The following is a 16,845-nucleotide window of genomic DNA, read 5'->3' as shown; positions in this document are numbered from 1 at the left end:
ATCAAACAATGTATGTAGATTTACCAACATCTTACACAATATCATCCAATCCTAGCTGCCAGCTTCGTCTCTGCACATTCCATCTTTCTACAATGCGACTGGCCACACTATGTATTCAGATTTAGTAAAGTGAACCTCCAGCCATACAAACTGGGACAGTATACAATTTAGGGGAGATAGCTCCAAAGATTAACCTTTCCACTTCCACCTCCATGGTGATTTGATGTTAAGTTGTCCTGAGATTCAAACTTCTGCACAGTTGTGTTTCATGTTCTGATTGTTGTGGCAATAGTTTATTTGAGTTACTTGTGTCAAAACAACATAAGATTGTTTCAGCATACTAGAAAATGAAGCTGTTCCATGTTTTCCCTCCATTTTCATGCTCATGATGTTGATAAGTAAACACCCTTGGTTATAATAACTTGTTTATTAAGTGTTCCATATACAAACAAACACACTTGTACTGATCCTCATAATATAGCACTATCACTCCACATCACAGGTGTTGCACACACAACACTCCTATATCAGGCAGTCTCTACTCCGGACTGCAACACCACCCACCATGCACTGTGACACCCATGTCGCAGGATGACATCTGACTTCAGTGCATGCTTCAAGTCTTCCTGAAATACTCACAAGTCACTGACAGCCAGGACAACACTAGTCTGATTACTAAACTGAAAACAACTCATTCATGGCAAAATTGCTTTTCCACTTCAGCATGTTCCCCTTATAGACAGATGGACAGAAAGGCATATTTTAACAGTTTCTTTCACATGATCTATAGCATACCAACAATATGCTGATGGGAAGAAATATGGGAATTACACCAAAGGAAAGCATGTAATTTGAAATAGAATGACAATGACAACTCCAAATGCTAGAATTTCACTCAGTATCATATTTGTTGCTGTGAACCACGTTAACTGAAAACAAGTGTGGCAACAGTAAGCTATTATTCTGTAAAAGAAATTCTAATTTTTCCTCTCAGTACATAGCTAATAATGTTGTCTTCCATCTTGGTCACTGTTGGTAAGGTTTTGCCTTAATACATAAACATGCCATCATGTATGACTTCCCCACTGTATAACATAGAAGATGAAAGCACAACAGTTACACATATTTTTCTTCTTCCTCGACAACGACCACCACTTGTTTATCATTAATGTAAGTGGTGGTCTCTCTGGGCGCAGGCTCCCCTGCTGGTAATGAAGGTCGGAGCTCTACATCCGGTCTCCCAGGCTTCAACAGAAGAAACTTGACTATGTGTTTGAGAACATTGTCATTGAAACCTTTCACTTCTCCTGCCTCGACGGAGTCATACAGTTTCATCTCTGGAGTGTGCCAACAGATGTTCCTCAGTGGGTTGCCGTCATCATCTTTCCATAGCTCTAATGTGTTCAGCTGGTACGCAAAAAAAGCAAAATGTTGGCCATCACTCAAAATGGTTTGAGTTGTAAATGGGTACGTGACATCTATTGCAGAGCTGAAACCTGTAAAAGGAAGTATAAAGGTTTGTATGCATGGTAATTATATGTTGATGATATACTGAGAATTTACTCTTGCCTCCGTTATCTGAACTGTACATATTTGCAAGTCTGCCAAACGTGTGATGCACGACCATGACCCTTACATTCCAGCCATGATCACCTCTACAACACAGAATAATCTGAACTTACGACTGATATTTTCATCAAATATCTCAGGAATCGTTGACACTATTTCAAATACATAAAAGTTTACTAAATATATTTTGTTTGGGTCTCACAAGTCGATGCAAAAACAAAAAGGAAAATGGTTTCGGTAAAACTTTTATGTATTACAGGTGAACACATACATATACATATGGATACTGTCATTACCAGATTACGTGCTCTAATTCAACAAACAGTTCATCCTGAAACACATCTCAAGACACCTCTTCCTGATCACCATAAGAAGTATATTACCTTGATAGTAAGCCTCAGCTACAAGTCTTGTAAATGAGGAGTTCATCCCCATGCCTGTTAAAAGCTGCTGACGATGAACATCACCAAACTGTTGGCCGACCTCATGCACTTCATTGGACGTACATACTGTCAGCAAGCCAAATTCACATGGGTCACCAACCCAGTGCCCTGTAAAAACATACATCACTGTATGATCATGATGATAAGGAACTGATATTTTTAACCAAAAACAGTTGTGCAGAGGGGGGTCAGGCCTTGTGCATTACACTATTGGGTATTTTTAACTGCATCACCAGTAATTGTGCAAGTGATTGCTATTTGGTCTACTGCGTATTATCAGAAAATGGCATATAAATTATGACCAGATTATTGTTAGTGCCAGACATAAACATTATAAATGATTAGTGACATATTTTCCACTTATTTGTTAACACTTGTTAAACAATAATCACTCAATATTGAATTTGATAATAGAGTGGTTGTTTGCCTTGCCATATTAACAACATAAACAAAGCACTAAGCAATTTGAAAATACTAAAATGCTCATGATAGTATTGATGCTAGTCATAGTTTGTTTTTAGCTAACAGAAGTCATCATGGTAATATATCTTTTTAACACACACTTTTTTAATTGACACAAAACATGCTAAGAAAGTGACAGTTACATACCAGCAACAACTGAAGGCTGAAGCTTATGCGCAAAGCTCTGTCCATATGTTACGGGATGATACTCCAGCTCAGGATAGGCTGCTGTCTGACAAAACTCATCACCCCGGGACAAAAACTGAAACAAGAGAAGCACTTTAACAATGTTGTCTATTCCACCTTAACATGTATGAATATTACCATGATGATGTCAGATGTTACCATGAATGCACAACCAGTAACAAACGTAATGACAACGTAATCTGTCTGCATCAATATGCAACTGATGCATGTGTAATTAATATTGTTTCCATGGTACTAGAATCTTATCATTATATCATGTATATTACATTCTAAACATTCTTAATTCAACCTTTTGTGTCGCACATGATTTACATCAGGTGCCATACACTAATAATTATCATTAACCCAAGTGGTCTCAGACAAACTAAAATGTCAAACAAACCTAAGCATATTTAATACTTATGATACTGGAAACCCATACCTCTGGCAGTGGGTTTTCACTCCTGATGACAAAATCTGCTCGCTGACAAGCCTGTAATCGACTTTCATCAACTGTCAAAAATTTCTTATTATCCTCGTCATTGTCTATTACTTTCTGACGGCTAAATCCATGTCGATCCCAAAATGCCTCTACTCGCACGTTTTCATCAAACTGTGCAGTGTTTAGATGATCACAATCAGCTGAAAGACATGTTGAGAGAGTACTGAGCAAACTTTTCAGCATTAGTTGCGAGCTAAGTACCGACCTTTCCCATGGAGAAGCCTTTGAAATTAATTTGTCCCTAACAAGTGTCTCATTTTCTAAACAAAGTGTGTCAATAACACTTGGTTTTATTTTTTTAACAACTTCATCCACTTCAAGGGAAGAGTACAAACTTGGCAACCCCTTCACAAGGTGAGTTTTGGTAGCATACTGCTGATACGGCAAAACTCGGGGGTATCTTTCCGCTATCTTGTATTTCCACATGGTCATTTTTTTCTTGGTGATCATGTCAATCCTGCCTGTCACTGACGGGATATTTGATAACTTGTCCTTCTTCCCTCGCCAGAGCCATGCCTGGCGCTTATCCATTGCTCCCCAGCTACCCTCGGGGAACTTGGGTCTGACAGGTGGGTATAGGTCTTGGCTTTCTTGTTCCACCACTGCATTTTGATGAACCAAACTGCTGTGCCTACGAGATACCTTCAACAAGCGTTCACAAACCCTCGAAGTCATATCAACACGACCACACATGGCCGCCGCCATTTTGTTACCTTCGGTGTGAATGTAGCAAACATTTTGATTGGTCAACATGATCTTTTCCACTATGAAACATTTTCACCACCCCAGACACCTACTAAATGTTAGTATAGATCTAAAACATGGGCGTCGCTAATATAAAAATTAAAACATTCAGGTGAACCATACATCGCTTGACATTTTGTGTAAACGTGTTTCCAAATTTATTGAAATGCCTTATCACCAGATAACTACAAACTATCTCCGAAAGTGTTTGCATTTAAATAGTAATGTTCTAGTGTACAAGTATTTCCTTGAAAATCCATTATAGAAACTTACTTAATGTCCCCTGTAACTTACAAACGATGACCCTCTAATCACAACGGAATTCTCACATATAGAACGATAAATAGATAATTTTAACTGTACTGTGAGGATAAGTAACCACTTGAAATAAATGCTAGATGCTAGAATTCAAACCAAACGTTTCCAAAGGCTGACATCGTGGCAATGCGGCTTCGGGACATTTTGACCAATTGATACATTACTGATTAGGTCTCATTGTTACGTTATTGTTCATTTTTCCTCCTTTGTAATTCAATTTAGATGTTGCGATCATGAGAACACAAGCCAAACCGTTTTCACATTTATGACCTATTTACTGTTATAATTAATTAATTAAATTCATACCATCATTATTGTCAATTAATGTTCTAATGATCTCATTAATTCATAAATATTACTGATGTGAAATGAATTTATGATATCAGTAGATTTATCATATCTTTTAAAGAAAAATGATGTCAAACAGGCAGGCCGTTTTATTCAGTGCAATGAATAATGTTATTGTTAACCTAATTACTGATCAAACAAGTGAAATCAGTTAATCATAATATCTCTAACTGAATCACTCATATAACGTAAGAGAATTACTGGTATCAAAGACACGACGGGGAGATTCTGTTTATCATCCCAAATCTTTCTTCCATTTTTTTTCAGTGTGTAACAAAACCCGTGAAGATGCGAGGTGGAATCTAGGCCTTCAGCAACCCATGTTTGCCATAATAGGCGACTATGCTTGTTGAAAGAGGCGACTAAAGGGATCGGGCGGTCAAGCTCGCCGACTCACTGGATTGTCGGGTCCAGACTCGATTAATTTCAGACCGCCGTCATGTACCTGGAATATATGTTGATTGCAGCGTTAAACAACAAACAAACGGTGTGTAACCACAGCTTCAGTTGCAGAGTGTAGACATGCCATTTGATTGTGACGTCATGGTAGTCGATGACGCCACAATGGTCTGTAAATGTTTGTGATGTAATTCCTGGAAGACAGTGCTTGATCTCACGTGGAACCAGTTTTGGAAGTTAAATATTACCAGCGTACTTGTTTCGACATGACTTATCAGGAATCTGATATTTCAATAAGCAGCTGATATGACAAGCTACAAGTTTTTGTTTAAGACAAATTAAACTTTCTGAACTAACAGACAATATCGTATTGTATCAGTTCCATAAGTCACATTACCCGCGTTTTCAAAAAGACATCACATGACTTGAATCACATGACATAAAGATGGCGGACAACCCACCAGTGGTAGGCGTGCCCCCAGAAGCAAAAAGGAGGTGATAATTTGGTTACATTGTCACCATGGTAATGACATTGATGCTCAGAGGTTGCCGTTGGCCTTAATAGATACTAGAGATTTAAACATGGTGGTTATAAAGCTTGGATATATATCTATTCACCGTATCACTTTGATAATATCAATAAGCATATCTTACGTGGCAAGTGATATTGAGCAGACACCTGTTTAGTAGACTGTCTTAAGTTGTTGTGCATGACCAGTTCTCCCTTGTGTGTGGTGTTCCAAAAACGTATATAGATGTATATACGTCTTTGGGTGCTCTTTTTCACATGCATTGCTATTTTGAAAGCATTTCGAGGGTGCATGGTAATATGATATAATGACACCTTCCTCACCCCCCACCCCCTACCCCTACCAGCAAAGTTGCCATTCAAATAGCATTCCCAGTTCACTCCTATAGCTAATACGAACACGTTTCAACAGCTAACTTTTCCCTTTCAACTCTGAAATATCGCAATATGTATTGTATCGTGACCTATGTATCTCGATACGTGTCGTATCCTCACCTTGCTGTATCGTTTCACCCCTACGAAACAGACAAAGTAGGCTTGTATATGTTGTTGTACATCACAATGCCATTCTTGCATTATATACCACAAATAACAGGAGGTCTACATCAAATAGTTGCACCTTTCAGTAACTTTGTGTTGCTTCAAACCTTATATGGCAATTATATTGTTGTGACCTGGTAACCTGTAATCATTTAAGTGTCCCAGCCCATGGTGCTTAAACGTCTGGATTATTATCATTTCAAGCTAATGTTTCATCAGTTGTAACTGTGGGTGAGAACTATAAAATTGGAGTTATTGACAATTAACATGGATAATTACTTGGATATTAACAATCCTCATGTTTTATTAAAGAGGATACACTGCATATATTTGGTTAATATTTTTCATCATTTGGTATTTTAGTAATTTTATGTGTCTTAGTCAAGTGCATCCCAATGATGATATGGGAAAAGTAGCCGATAAACACAGAACAAGATACAGTATCATGTTGCTCAAATCTTCCTGATGAACTTATGAGGACAAATAATAAATATAGAAGCACGTCATTTTATGCATGAGCTTGTCTCGGAGAAAGGGAAGTGCAGGTGCACAGTGACATTTGTCAAACCAATGTATTTGAATCAGTTTTATATATTCGGTCTTGAAATGAATGGTTACAGTTCAATCAACTATTAATGTATGTTTTGTTTTGTAGATTATGTGATGCATTGGAGACACACAAGTATTATCACTCAGTGACTGAATTGTGTAAAATTCCAATATTTCAGATATGATGCAATTAAGGCAGCTTTCAGGTCCAAATTTGAAGGCAGTCCCACATTTTATGCCAGAGCATCTGGGAGGGTGAATCTCATTGGTGAGTTTCAGATACTTCAATGTACAGCACTACAGAGTTGAGAAAGTGGATATGTACCATTCTTTTTATTTCCAACAAAACAAGAAAATCATTTCCACAATAAAGGTGTTCATCATTTACTGAGCAATAATTCTATACGAGATGAGGAAAATGTCAGTATTTGTTCCTGACAATATAGTAGTGTGTTTCAGAAATACATGTAGCTGAAGATTCTATTCAAGTTGTTCTACAATTGCCTGGGAAGAGATTTGACCCATATCAAAATCAGGGTCAGGTATTTGCGTTTTAAATTCCAGTTATTATAAGGAAGAAGTTCATTTGGTTTCATGTTTCTGTTTGTATTCCGCTATATTTTCCTGGAAATGTTCAACTGAAACTGACATCAGAAACAATTAACACAGTTCAATTTAACTTCTAGGTGAACACATCGACTACTGTGGTTATGCTGTTTTGCCTATGGCCATTGAACAAGATGTCGTCTTTGCCACCAGACCTAACGACTCAGGCAAAATTACCATGTCTAACACAAACCCCAAATATCCGTAAGTATCCTTCTTTCACCCCCTGCCCCGTTGGCTCAGTGGGAAAACAGTGGGTTTCAAAACTTAACACGACATGTAAGGTTGCAGGTTCGAGTCCCTAGGAAAAAGTAAGACCTCACACCAGGTCTTACTTGGAAAAGGTAAAACCTCCCAAGAGGTTAGAAAGATATCTACAATACCATAGGCAAAAGTGGCAGTAGGTTTATAACTGTGCCCCACCCAGTTCTAAATGACAATCAATGGACTCTTTAAGAGTGCTGATTTTTTAAAACTGACCAAATATTACAGGGATGGCACATGTTATCACCATTTGGACCAGTAATGTCTTGGTTGATTTCCAGCCCTGATATTGGAACACTAGCTGCTAGGCTCAGAGCTAGGCTTCTTTACAGTGTGTTTGTCTTCACAGTGATTTTGAGACGGATGTTGAGAGCTTCAGCATCAGCAGCACGGACCCCCAGTGGTACAACTATGTGCTGTGTGGCGTCAGGGGGGTGATGGAGCACGTGGGCAGCAAGGGGCGGGGCTTCACCTGCATGGTGGAGGGGACGGTGCCACAGAGTGCAGGTCTGTCCAGCTCCAGTGCTCTCGTGTGCTGTGCTGCCCTCACCACGATGCATGCTAATGGCTGGACAATGTCCAAGGTGAGTGTGTTCCCAAACAGTTATTGAAAAATATTTTGCTTACGAAAGCTGAATTAATTTTTTTCAAACCTTTTTAAATTTGAGCAAACCTGGGGATTCCAGGAAAGAATATAGGTCCCTGTCTGTCCTACAGACCCTGTTACAAATATATCGAATACAGCCCACGCAAGTCTATAATGTTTGGCAAGTCGATAATGTTTGGCAAGTCTAGATTTCTGCATTATCAGTATCTTAAAATGAAGGGTGTCTCTGGGCTCCATTTCATTAATTTTAATTTGAAGATAACTTAACAACTGGGTTTTTTTCAGTATGATATGTTCATTTCAGAGACTAGATGTTAGTCTAATAGGTCCCCAGCAATCTGTGCTAGTCATAAGAGGTGACTAAATTGATCCGGTGGTCAGGCTTGGTGACTTCGTTGATGCATGTTATCGTATCCCAATTGCATTGATAGATGCTGATGATGTCAATCATTGGATTGTCTGGGCCATGGTCGATTAATTACACATGAATATTGCTGAGTGCAGCATCAAACATCCAACAATCATTTGCCACGGTTTTACAAGGGTACTGATATTGTTCACAGAAAGAGATTGCTGACGTGTGTGCTCATTGTGAACACTACATCGGTACAGAGGGGGGCGGGATGGACCAGGCTATCTGCTTCATGGCACAAAAGGGAACTGTAAGTAGACGAGTAGTAACGGAGAAATCACTCGAATCTGTTGATTACAGAAGTAGATTCAACAAGCCCAAATCCTTGAATCTGTTTGAAGTAGATTCAATAAGACCTTTTGGCTTGTTGATTCAACTTTTGGAATCAACAGATTCTAGTGATTTCTCTGACATGTTATGATTGATAAATAATTTCTCTATAAAGTTGCATAATGACCAATCATGCCTATAGTTGAGGCAGTTTGAATGGCCAGTGAATTCCTGGCACAGAATCAACAGCAACAACACTAGCGTGACGTGATCGTAATGGTGTTAGTCAGGAATAGCGACACTGTACTATAGAGGGTTTAGTATGTGTTAAGGAATCCTCAATCTCATTAAAATCAGACCTTAGTTCTCGCTATCGCTAAACAAAGATCTGAGGACATCCCATTACGGGTCACGTCAGAACGACCTTTCATCTGACCAATCAAAGCGTCGCTTACCAGATCATGAAAGTGACAGTGAGAAAGTGTTTTCTGATCATGCAACCTCGAAAACCTTAACACATTGTTTTTGGAACGACAGTTACAGCCCATATGACTGATTCCGTCCATCTCTCACTTCCATGGGATAAACATTTGAACGGAGGAACATTCTGGAATGTGCGTTTGTTCAGTTTTCAAAATTTTAATGGAGAACTGTGTCAACATATTTTTAAAGCATAGTCTGAAATGGAAGTCACCAGGTTGAAATGAGTGCCGTAAAGCTCGAGAAGCTGCTTTCCAATTGGCTGGTGGCGACTTCTTGTTAGACATTTCATTAGTCGGTCAAAGTTCGCGAAAGGTCATTCTGACGTTACCCTTTATGGTATGTCCTCAGATCTTTGTTTAGCGGCAGCGAGAACTTACGTCTGATTTTAATGAGATTGAGAAATCCTTTGGATCCAACAAATATGTCATCCTTGCTTGTGTATGTAACACTTGTTGATACAAACAATCTAGAAAGTCAAAGGTTGATATGCATTTAAATAAATAGCTGTTACTTGTTTCTTAAATGAATTGAATTTGTAGATCACTATTTCTTTATATGAAATAGACCTTTGCTGTGAACCTTTAAATGAAATATGCTTAATAGCCTCATTACTGGAAACTTTGTGTAAGAACATTCAGCATAACAAAATATAACAATTTCTCCATCATTTCAGGCAAAGTTGATAGAGTTCAACCCCTTGAGGTCAGTGGATGTACGGCTACCAGAGGGCGCTGCCTTTGTCATCAGTAACAGCTGTGTAGAGGCCAACAAGGCAGCGACATCCCACTTCAACATCCGCGTGGTGGAGTGCAGACTTGCAACACAGGTGATTTACTAGACTGGCACAAGTCTCTAAAGCAATGATTATTAGTTTAAATCAAAATTTCTAGATTACATTAATAATAAGAACATATCCTCTGCATGAAAGACTTTAATCCTAGTAATGTCCATTTATCTAGACTTGCCTATTATACGGACAGAATTACTATACATCCATCCTTCAGTACAGCCTTGGAGCAAGGCTAGTGATTTACATACAGTTGAATTGCCCAAACTGGACATGAATGGGACTGGGATTTAAGTCCGGTTTAGACAGAAGTCTGGTTTAGGGAGAAATGTGATTCCAGCAAAGAGTTATGTCCCTTTGTATCTTGGTCTTGGAAGATGTGTGGACAAGTACAATAATATATATAATGCCTTGGAGAAAGACCAACACCAAAAGATAAACAATAAGAACGTACCGGGTACAGATATATTTACCGGTAAATCCAACATGATAGTGATGCTTTGAGTGCAAGCTGCATCAGCAAATGTCACTCGTCTTTTTTCTCATTTGAAGATGCCTAGTACAGGTCATGTTAACTGATGTTATTACATATTTACGTTCAAGGTACATTAACTCTTGAAACAACATTTAAATTACAGTCATCGCAGGTTAACCATACCTGTCTCATTTGAAGATGCTTTATTTGGCATTTTCTGCTATTTATTTCACAGAAGAATTAAGAGCACATGACACGTACATCTATTAAAAGTAACTTTCCCCCAAGAGTTTGATTTAACAATACTTCACAAGCACATGCAGCCCTCACAAACAGTCCTGTAGCACATTTAAGGAAGAATTGAAATTCAAAATATAAAATTACTTAAAATATCAGCAGGGTTATACAAACTGTTAAAAGCATCTATAATAATTCTGACTATTTAAGTTACTGTATTCGACGTAATAAGCGCCCGCTCTAATAAGCCCCGACAGCGATATTTGCTAATATATTGGCTAGTGAACAATCCCAATTGGCACCCCTTCCGATTGATCAATGTACACAAGACTTATTTTTTCACGTATAATACGCACTCATGTGTTATATGCACCCTTAATTATGGGCAATTAAATTCTGGAAAAATATATCTGTCATACATAAACATTTCAGACTGTCAGCATAAACCACAAAATTTTTCTTTCAACTGTTTTTTCACCAAAATAATATTCTAATAAGAGCCCCCCATATTTCTAATTTTGAGAGCGCCCTGGGCGCTTATTATGCCGAATACGGTATTATACTTTTTCAAGATAAAAGTCAGACTCCTCCATGAAACAAGCAAACAAGTTTCCTTGTTCCTGTGTTACTATTTGGATGGCCACTTGTAGGTGATGGCCAAAGCCCGGGGGGTGGAGTGGAGGGGACTGAAGCGTCTTGGGGACCTGCAGCAGCAGCTGGGTCTGGGTCTGGAGGACATGCTGGGGGTGGTGGATGACGTCCTGCACCAGGAAACCTACTCCAAGGATGAAGTGTGTCAGATCCTCGGAGTCACTGCTGAGGAACTTGCCAGCACCACTCTCAGCGCTAATACTCTCACAAGTTAGTACACTGAGACACAAGTTAGTACACCAAGACACAAGTTAGTACACTGAGACACAAGTTAGTACACTGACACACAAGTTAGTACACCAAGACACAAGTTAGTACACCGAGACACAAGTTAGTACATTGAGACACAAATTAGTACACCAAGACACAAGTTAGTACACCGAGACACAAGTTAGTACATTGAGACACAAATTAGTACACTGAGACACAAGTTAGTACACCGAGACACAAGCTAGTACATTGAGACACAAGTTAGTACACTGATACACAAGTTAGTACACTTAGACACAAGTTAGTACACCAAGACACAAGTTAGTACACCGAGACACAAGCTAGTACACCAAGACACAAGTTAGTACACTGATACACAAGTTAGTACACCAAGACACAAGTTAGTACACCGAGACACAAGATAGTACATTGAGACACAAGCCAGTACATTGAGACACAAGCTAGTACACCGAGACACAAGTTAGTACACCGAGACACAAGCTAGTACATTGAGACACAAGCCAGTACATCGAGACACAAGTTAGTACACTGATACACAAGTTAGTACACCAAGACACAAGCTAGTACACCAAGACACAAGCTAGTACATTGAGACACAAGTTAGTACACTGATACACAAGTTAGTACACCGAGACACAAGTTAGCACACTGAGACACAAGCTAGTACATTGAGACACAAGTTAAAGACTTTAAAGGCTCCTGCAGTGGATTTGATAGGTTTTTGTTTGTGTTTTCAACTGAATGAGATTCATTTGGTGACTTCAGAATGTGGAAATTCCTTATTCTTAGCCCGAATGTTTTTCTGTTAATGTTCAATTGATTGAAATAACTTTGACTCGGGCCAATACTGTACCATTTCTGTTTAAGAAATGTGTGAGATCATTGGAGAATGATGTTTGATGTATGACTAATGTTGATGAATTTTTCCGATGTTTGATTGTGACTTATGTTTGATGTAGGACTCATGCTTGGTGCTTGTCTCTGATGTTTGATGTAGAATGCTTATGCTTGATGTAGGATGTGGGATATTTTATGTATGGCTAATATGTTTGATCATCATTGACCATATCCTTTTTTTATAAACAGCACAAAGCTTTAAACTGTACCAGCGTGCTAGACATGTATATGGCGAGGCTAATCGTGTGTGGCAGTTCAAGGCTGTGTGTGATGACAAACCAGCCAATGGCATTGAGGGTCTTGGGGAGCTGATGAGTGCAAGTCATGCCAGTTGCCGAGACCTGTACGAGTGCAGTCATCCTGACCTGGACAATCTGGTGGACATCTGCATGTATGTAGAGCTATATCTTCAATTCAGATTTCAGATGATCTATAATAGTGACTCCTAACATTGAATACAGACCAGTGGGAATGTCATGTCAGAATAGGTCCCTGGTGCCTCATGAGTTGTAAGAGCTGACTAATGAGTTTATGAGTGAGTGAGTATGCTTTTTACGCCACTTTTAGCAATATTCCAGCAATATCATGGTGGACACCAGAAATGGGCTTCACACATGGTACCCATGTGGGGAATCGAACCAGGGTCTTTGGCATGACGAGCGAGCGCTTTAACCACTAAGTCCCCCACCACCCCCTGACTAATGAGGCTTGGGTGGTTAAAATGTGTGCTCCGACAGCACAGATGGCTGCACATGTTGTAAAAGGGTTTAATCAACATTCAGTCACTCTCAACTTTTCAACAGAACATGAGCATGGACTACCAATAGCCTGGGAATCACCAGGTGGACAGGGACAGGGAGAAGTATTGCAAGTGAATCTATATGCAATGTCTAACTTCATGCCTGTAAATATAATTTTGTTTTTATTTCTTTTCATTGTTGCTTTGTTTTAAAGTTTTAATGTATGTTTTGTTTTGGGTCTACCTATCTCCTATCCCCCTTGTCCAGTCACTGAGTATGATCTATTTGAAAGGCTGGTTCAGTCATAGGTTTCTGAAATTCTTAATGGTCCATCACTTTGGCTTATGGTTTAGCACCGGAAGTAAAGGGGTTGTGAGTCTCCTTGAATTTGAGTGCTGCCACAATTGGTTTTCCACAAATGTTAGAGATTTCATACTTGATATTCCTCCTATATACCCCTGGGGATTTTTCACTTGATTGGACGACTTTGAAGGTCAAGGTCACTCATTATGACCTTGGCTTTAAAACAAAACCTTGTGTACACGATAACTTGAATATCAATGATAGGAATTTGACTTAGGATTCATGATCTCTAAGGTGGGGTCTCACTGATGCCATCACTCAAGGTAAAAATGTCATGTAACATCAGATTAATTCAATGCCTTTTCCAGTCACTTATGACTCCATACCTGTGTCAAATGTAGTTTCATTCAAGAAGTATTGTTAGTATGGTATTGATAATTTTTATTTGTAACTCATTCATAGTTGAAACCAGTAATGTGATTGGATGACCTTGAAGGTCAAGGTCACTCGAATGAAGGAAAATATCTCAAAACCATCTTCCGAGGCAAGGTAGTCAACGGACTGTAAGAGTCCAGTTTCCACCTTTGCCAAACTAGGGAGTGGCTATTATGAGTTATGTCCCTTCCACTGACCAATCAGATACTCCTCTCATATCACTTGCATTTGTCACGGTGCCCATGCAGTCAATATGATCTCATCACTAATAAAGATCCTCATTGTAATAAAACAGGTTTTAACTCGAAAGTGCATAAAATCACATGAGCACCTTGATTAAAAACATGAAATTTTTTTGAAAATATTTGTTGATGCCAAGTTGACTGTACACATGCTCTGCATAATCCCTTTAATCCAGCCAAAATATAACACCATAATTCCAGCCTAGTTCGTCAAGGGTGGAAACTGGACTTTTAAAGTCAGTTAACTCCCTTGGCTCGGGAAGATGTCTCCAAACCGAAAGTGATGTCTTTATCCTGATTTGAAAATCTACTGTATATTGATATGGGTTACATTCATTTTACTGTGTGTTTCAGGAAGGCTGGGGCGCTTGGGTCCCGTCTGACCGGAGCTGGGTGGGGCGGCTGTGCCGTGTCCGTGGTACCAGCAGACCAGGTCAAGCCATTCCTTGCCAAAGTGAAAGAAGAATACTATGATAACTCACAACGCCAATCTCGAGTGGCAACATCGCTGTTTGGTACCCAGCCTGGTGGCGGCGCTGCTATATACACAGAGTGAATGACATCACCAAACTTCATCAAGTGCCTTTTACTTCTCTTTGAATGGCCACATTCTCCAAAGCTCTGTCTATAGTTCAAGTCAAAATGTGAAATTATGTGTCGGCTTGTATTGTTAATGTGTAGACAAATGGAGAGGTTGTATTGTTTGGTCACAATTTTGATCTGTGGAACTGAAATTATTTCAAATCTGTTTATTTTCCAGTCACACAATGTTAAAATCTGTGACAGATTTACCACACTGATGTTAAAAGTCCAGTTTCCACCCTTGCCGAACTAGGCCGTAATTTCTGGGCTTGATTATAGCGCCACCAGTTGATATTACGAGTTATGTCCCTTCTATGTCCCACCTACTGACCAATCATATTCTACCTCTCATATCACTTAAATTTGCCGAACAAAATTGCGGTGACCAGTAAAGACGATCTCGTCACTAATAAAGATCTTCATTGTAATAAAACAGGTTTTAACTTGCAAAGTGCATCCAATCACATGTGTAAAGATTTTGAAAATATCTGTTGACGCCCAGTTGACGAAACACATGGTCTGCAAATCTTGTAATCAAACGAATTCGTCATGGCAGTTGCCATGTTGTTTATGAAGCAGATGTCAATTTCGATTTTGACTGGACTATGCATAGACTCATCAGTCCAGCCAAAATTCCAAAATTCCAGCCTAATTTCTGTTTAGTCTCTAGTCACACATTGTTCGGTTGTAATGGAAATAAAATCTGTGACAGATTGACCAGACCGTAGTCCTAGGTTAGATAAGTCTGTAGATCATTTGAGGGAGGATATTTTTGCCAGGCTGTTTAGTTTTATAGTGTTGATGTAGTTGTATGCAAGTGGGATCACATTTATTAGAAAATATTTGTTGTATCGTAGCAAGTATCTGATAGTCTGTGTATGTTATCTGTGTTAGTGAATCTAGCCTGTCATAGACAGTACACTGTATTCTGTGCAGTGTGGAATGTAATAGTGTTGTGTTATGAGGTAACAAACAATACCCAAAAAGATATCACATTAGAGTTTATGAGCTTACAGAACACACTGAATAAATAATGTTTGGAAATTGGGATATCAGCACTCTTTTACCACTGATTTAACATTAAGACTTTCACATTGTGTTGTTTGATAGGCATTACTTAGAAGCTGATGGATGACAAAATAGACACACTTTACGAATAACAACTTCTTCGGTATAGATCCTTATGCCTTACTTGACAACGGTACAGGATCTGTACCGAAACATTGCCTTTTCAGTAAATAAAGAAGTAGTTTCCCATAAATTGTGTCTACTTTGTTTTTCACACTGTGGTTCAACTCATTACACATTCCAATAGTGTTTGTTTGTTTGTTTGTTTAACCCAGCACTCAGCAATATTCCAGCTATGTGATGGCGGTCTGTAAAATAATCAAGTCTGAACCAGACAATCCAGTGATTGACATCATGAGCATCGATCTACGCCATTCGGGATCGATGACATGTATCAACCAAGTCAGCGAGCCTGACCACCCAATCCTGTTAATCGCCTTTACGACAAGCATAGTCGCCTTTTACGGCAAGTATGGGTTGCTGAAGACCTATTCTAACAAACCAATAGATTATTGTCGCTGGTAATGATATGTATAAAGCTGTTGTACTTTGTCATTAATGAACATTAAATGTGGTTGTGTGAAAAGCTTGTGTACGAGGTTGACTGCACAATGTCACATCGAGCTGTTGTACTGTTGTTTATATCTTGACATAGCAGGCAGTAATGGCTTAGGATTCTCAGAGGCATTTATTTGTTGTCACTTATTTTCATGTACACACAAACATCTCATGATATCACAGTTTAAGCATTGAAGTCGGAGGAATATACAGGAAACAACTTTATCTTCTGAACTATTTGTTATACTTTACACAGACACATCACGATCTCTGTACACTGTTTTTTAATAAACGTATTCTAAAATGTATGTTTCTTTCTTGATTTGATTGATAAAGATATATAGCATTGGAAAATATTAATAGAATGAATTGTTTGATAGGCATTACTTAGAAGTTGACAGATGACAA

General features: G+C 38.9%; 2 protein-coding genes across 2 annotated transcripts; one reads left to right on the top strand and one right to left on the bottom strand.

The window, feature by feature from the left end:
• Positions 1 to 399: 399 nt before the first annotated feature.
• LOC139459357 (large ribosomal subunit protein mL65-like) lies at positions 400 to 3,867 on the bottom strand. Its single transcript, XM_071240823.1, has 4 exons — positions 3,103 to 3,867; positions 2,622 to 2,736; positions 1,953 to 2,120; positions 400 to 1,496 (listed from the first exon to the last, which is right to left on the bottom strand). The coding sequence occupies exons 1-4, from the start codon at positions 3,865 to 3,867 to the stop codon at positions 1,117 to 1,119; spliced, it is 1,428 nt and encodes a 475-aa protein (XP_071096924.1). The 3' UTR covers positions 400 to 1,116.
• A 2,908-nt stretch (positions 3,868 to 6,775) lies between these two features.
• On the top strand, positions 6,776 to 16,734 carry LOC139459346 (N-acetylgalactosamine kinase-like). Its single transcript, XM_071240813.1, has 8 exons — positions 6,776 to 6,857; positions 7,276 to 7,399; positions 7,809 to 8,043; positions 8,630 to 8,728; positions 9,905 to 10,057; positions 11,381 to 11,591; positions 12,699 to 12,900; positions 14,584 to 16,734. The coding sequence occupies exons 2-8, from the start codon at positions 7,314 to 7,316 to the stop codon at positions 14,783 to 14,785; spliced, it is 1,188 nt and encodes a 395-aa protein (XP_071096914.1). The 5' UTR covers positions 6,776 to 6,857; positions 7,276 to 7,313; the 3' UTR covers positions 14,786 to 16,734.
• Positions 16,735 to 16,845: the final 111 nt, after the last annotated feature.

This window comes from Haliotis cracherodii, unplaced genomic scaffold (assembly GCF_022045235.1).
Source record: "Haliotis cracherodii isolate W230 unplaced genomic scaffold, xgHalCrac1.p SCAF_1, whole genome shotgun sequence".
NCBI lineage: Eukaryota > Metazoa > Mollusca > Gastropoda > Lepetellida > Haliotidae > Haliotis > Haliotis cracherodii.
The sequence above is the reverse complement of the archived record's forward strand: the minus strand, read 5'-3'. Positions and strand labels throughout refer to the sequence as shown.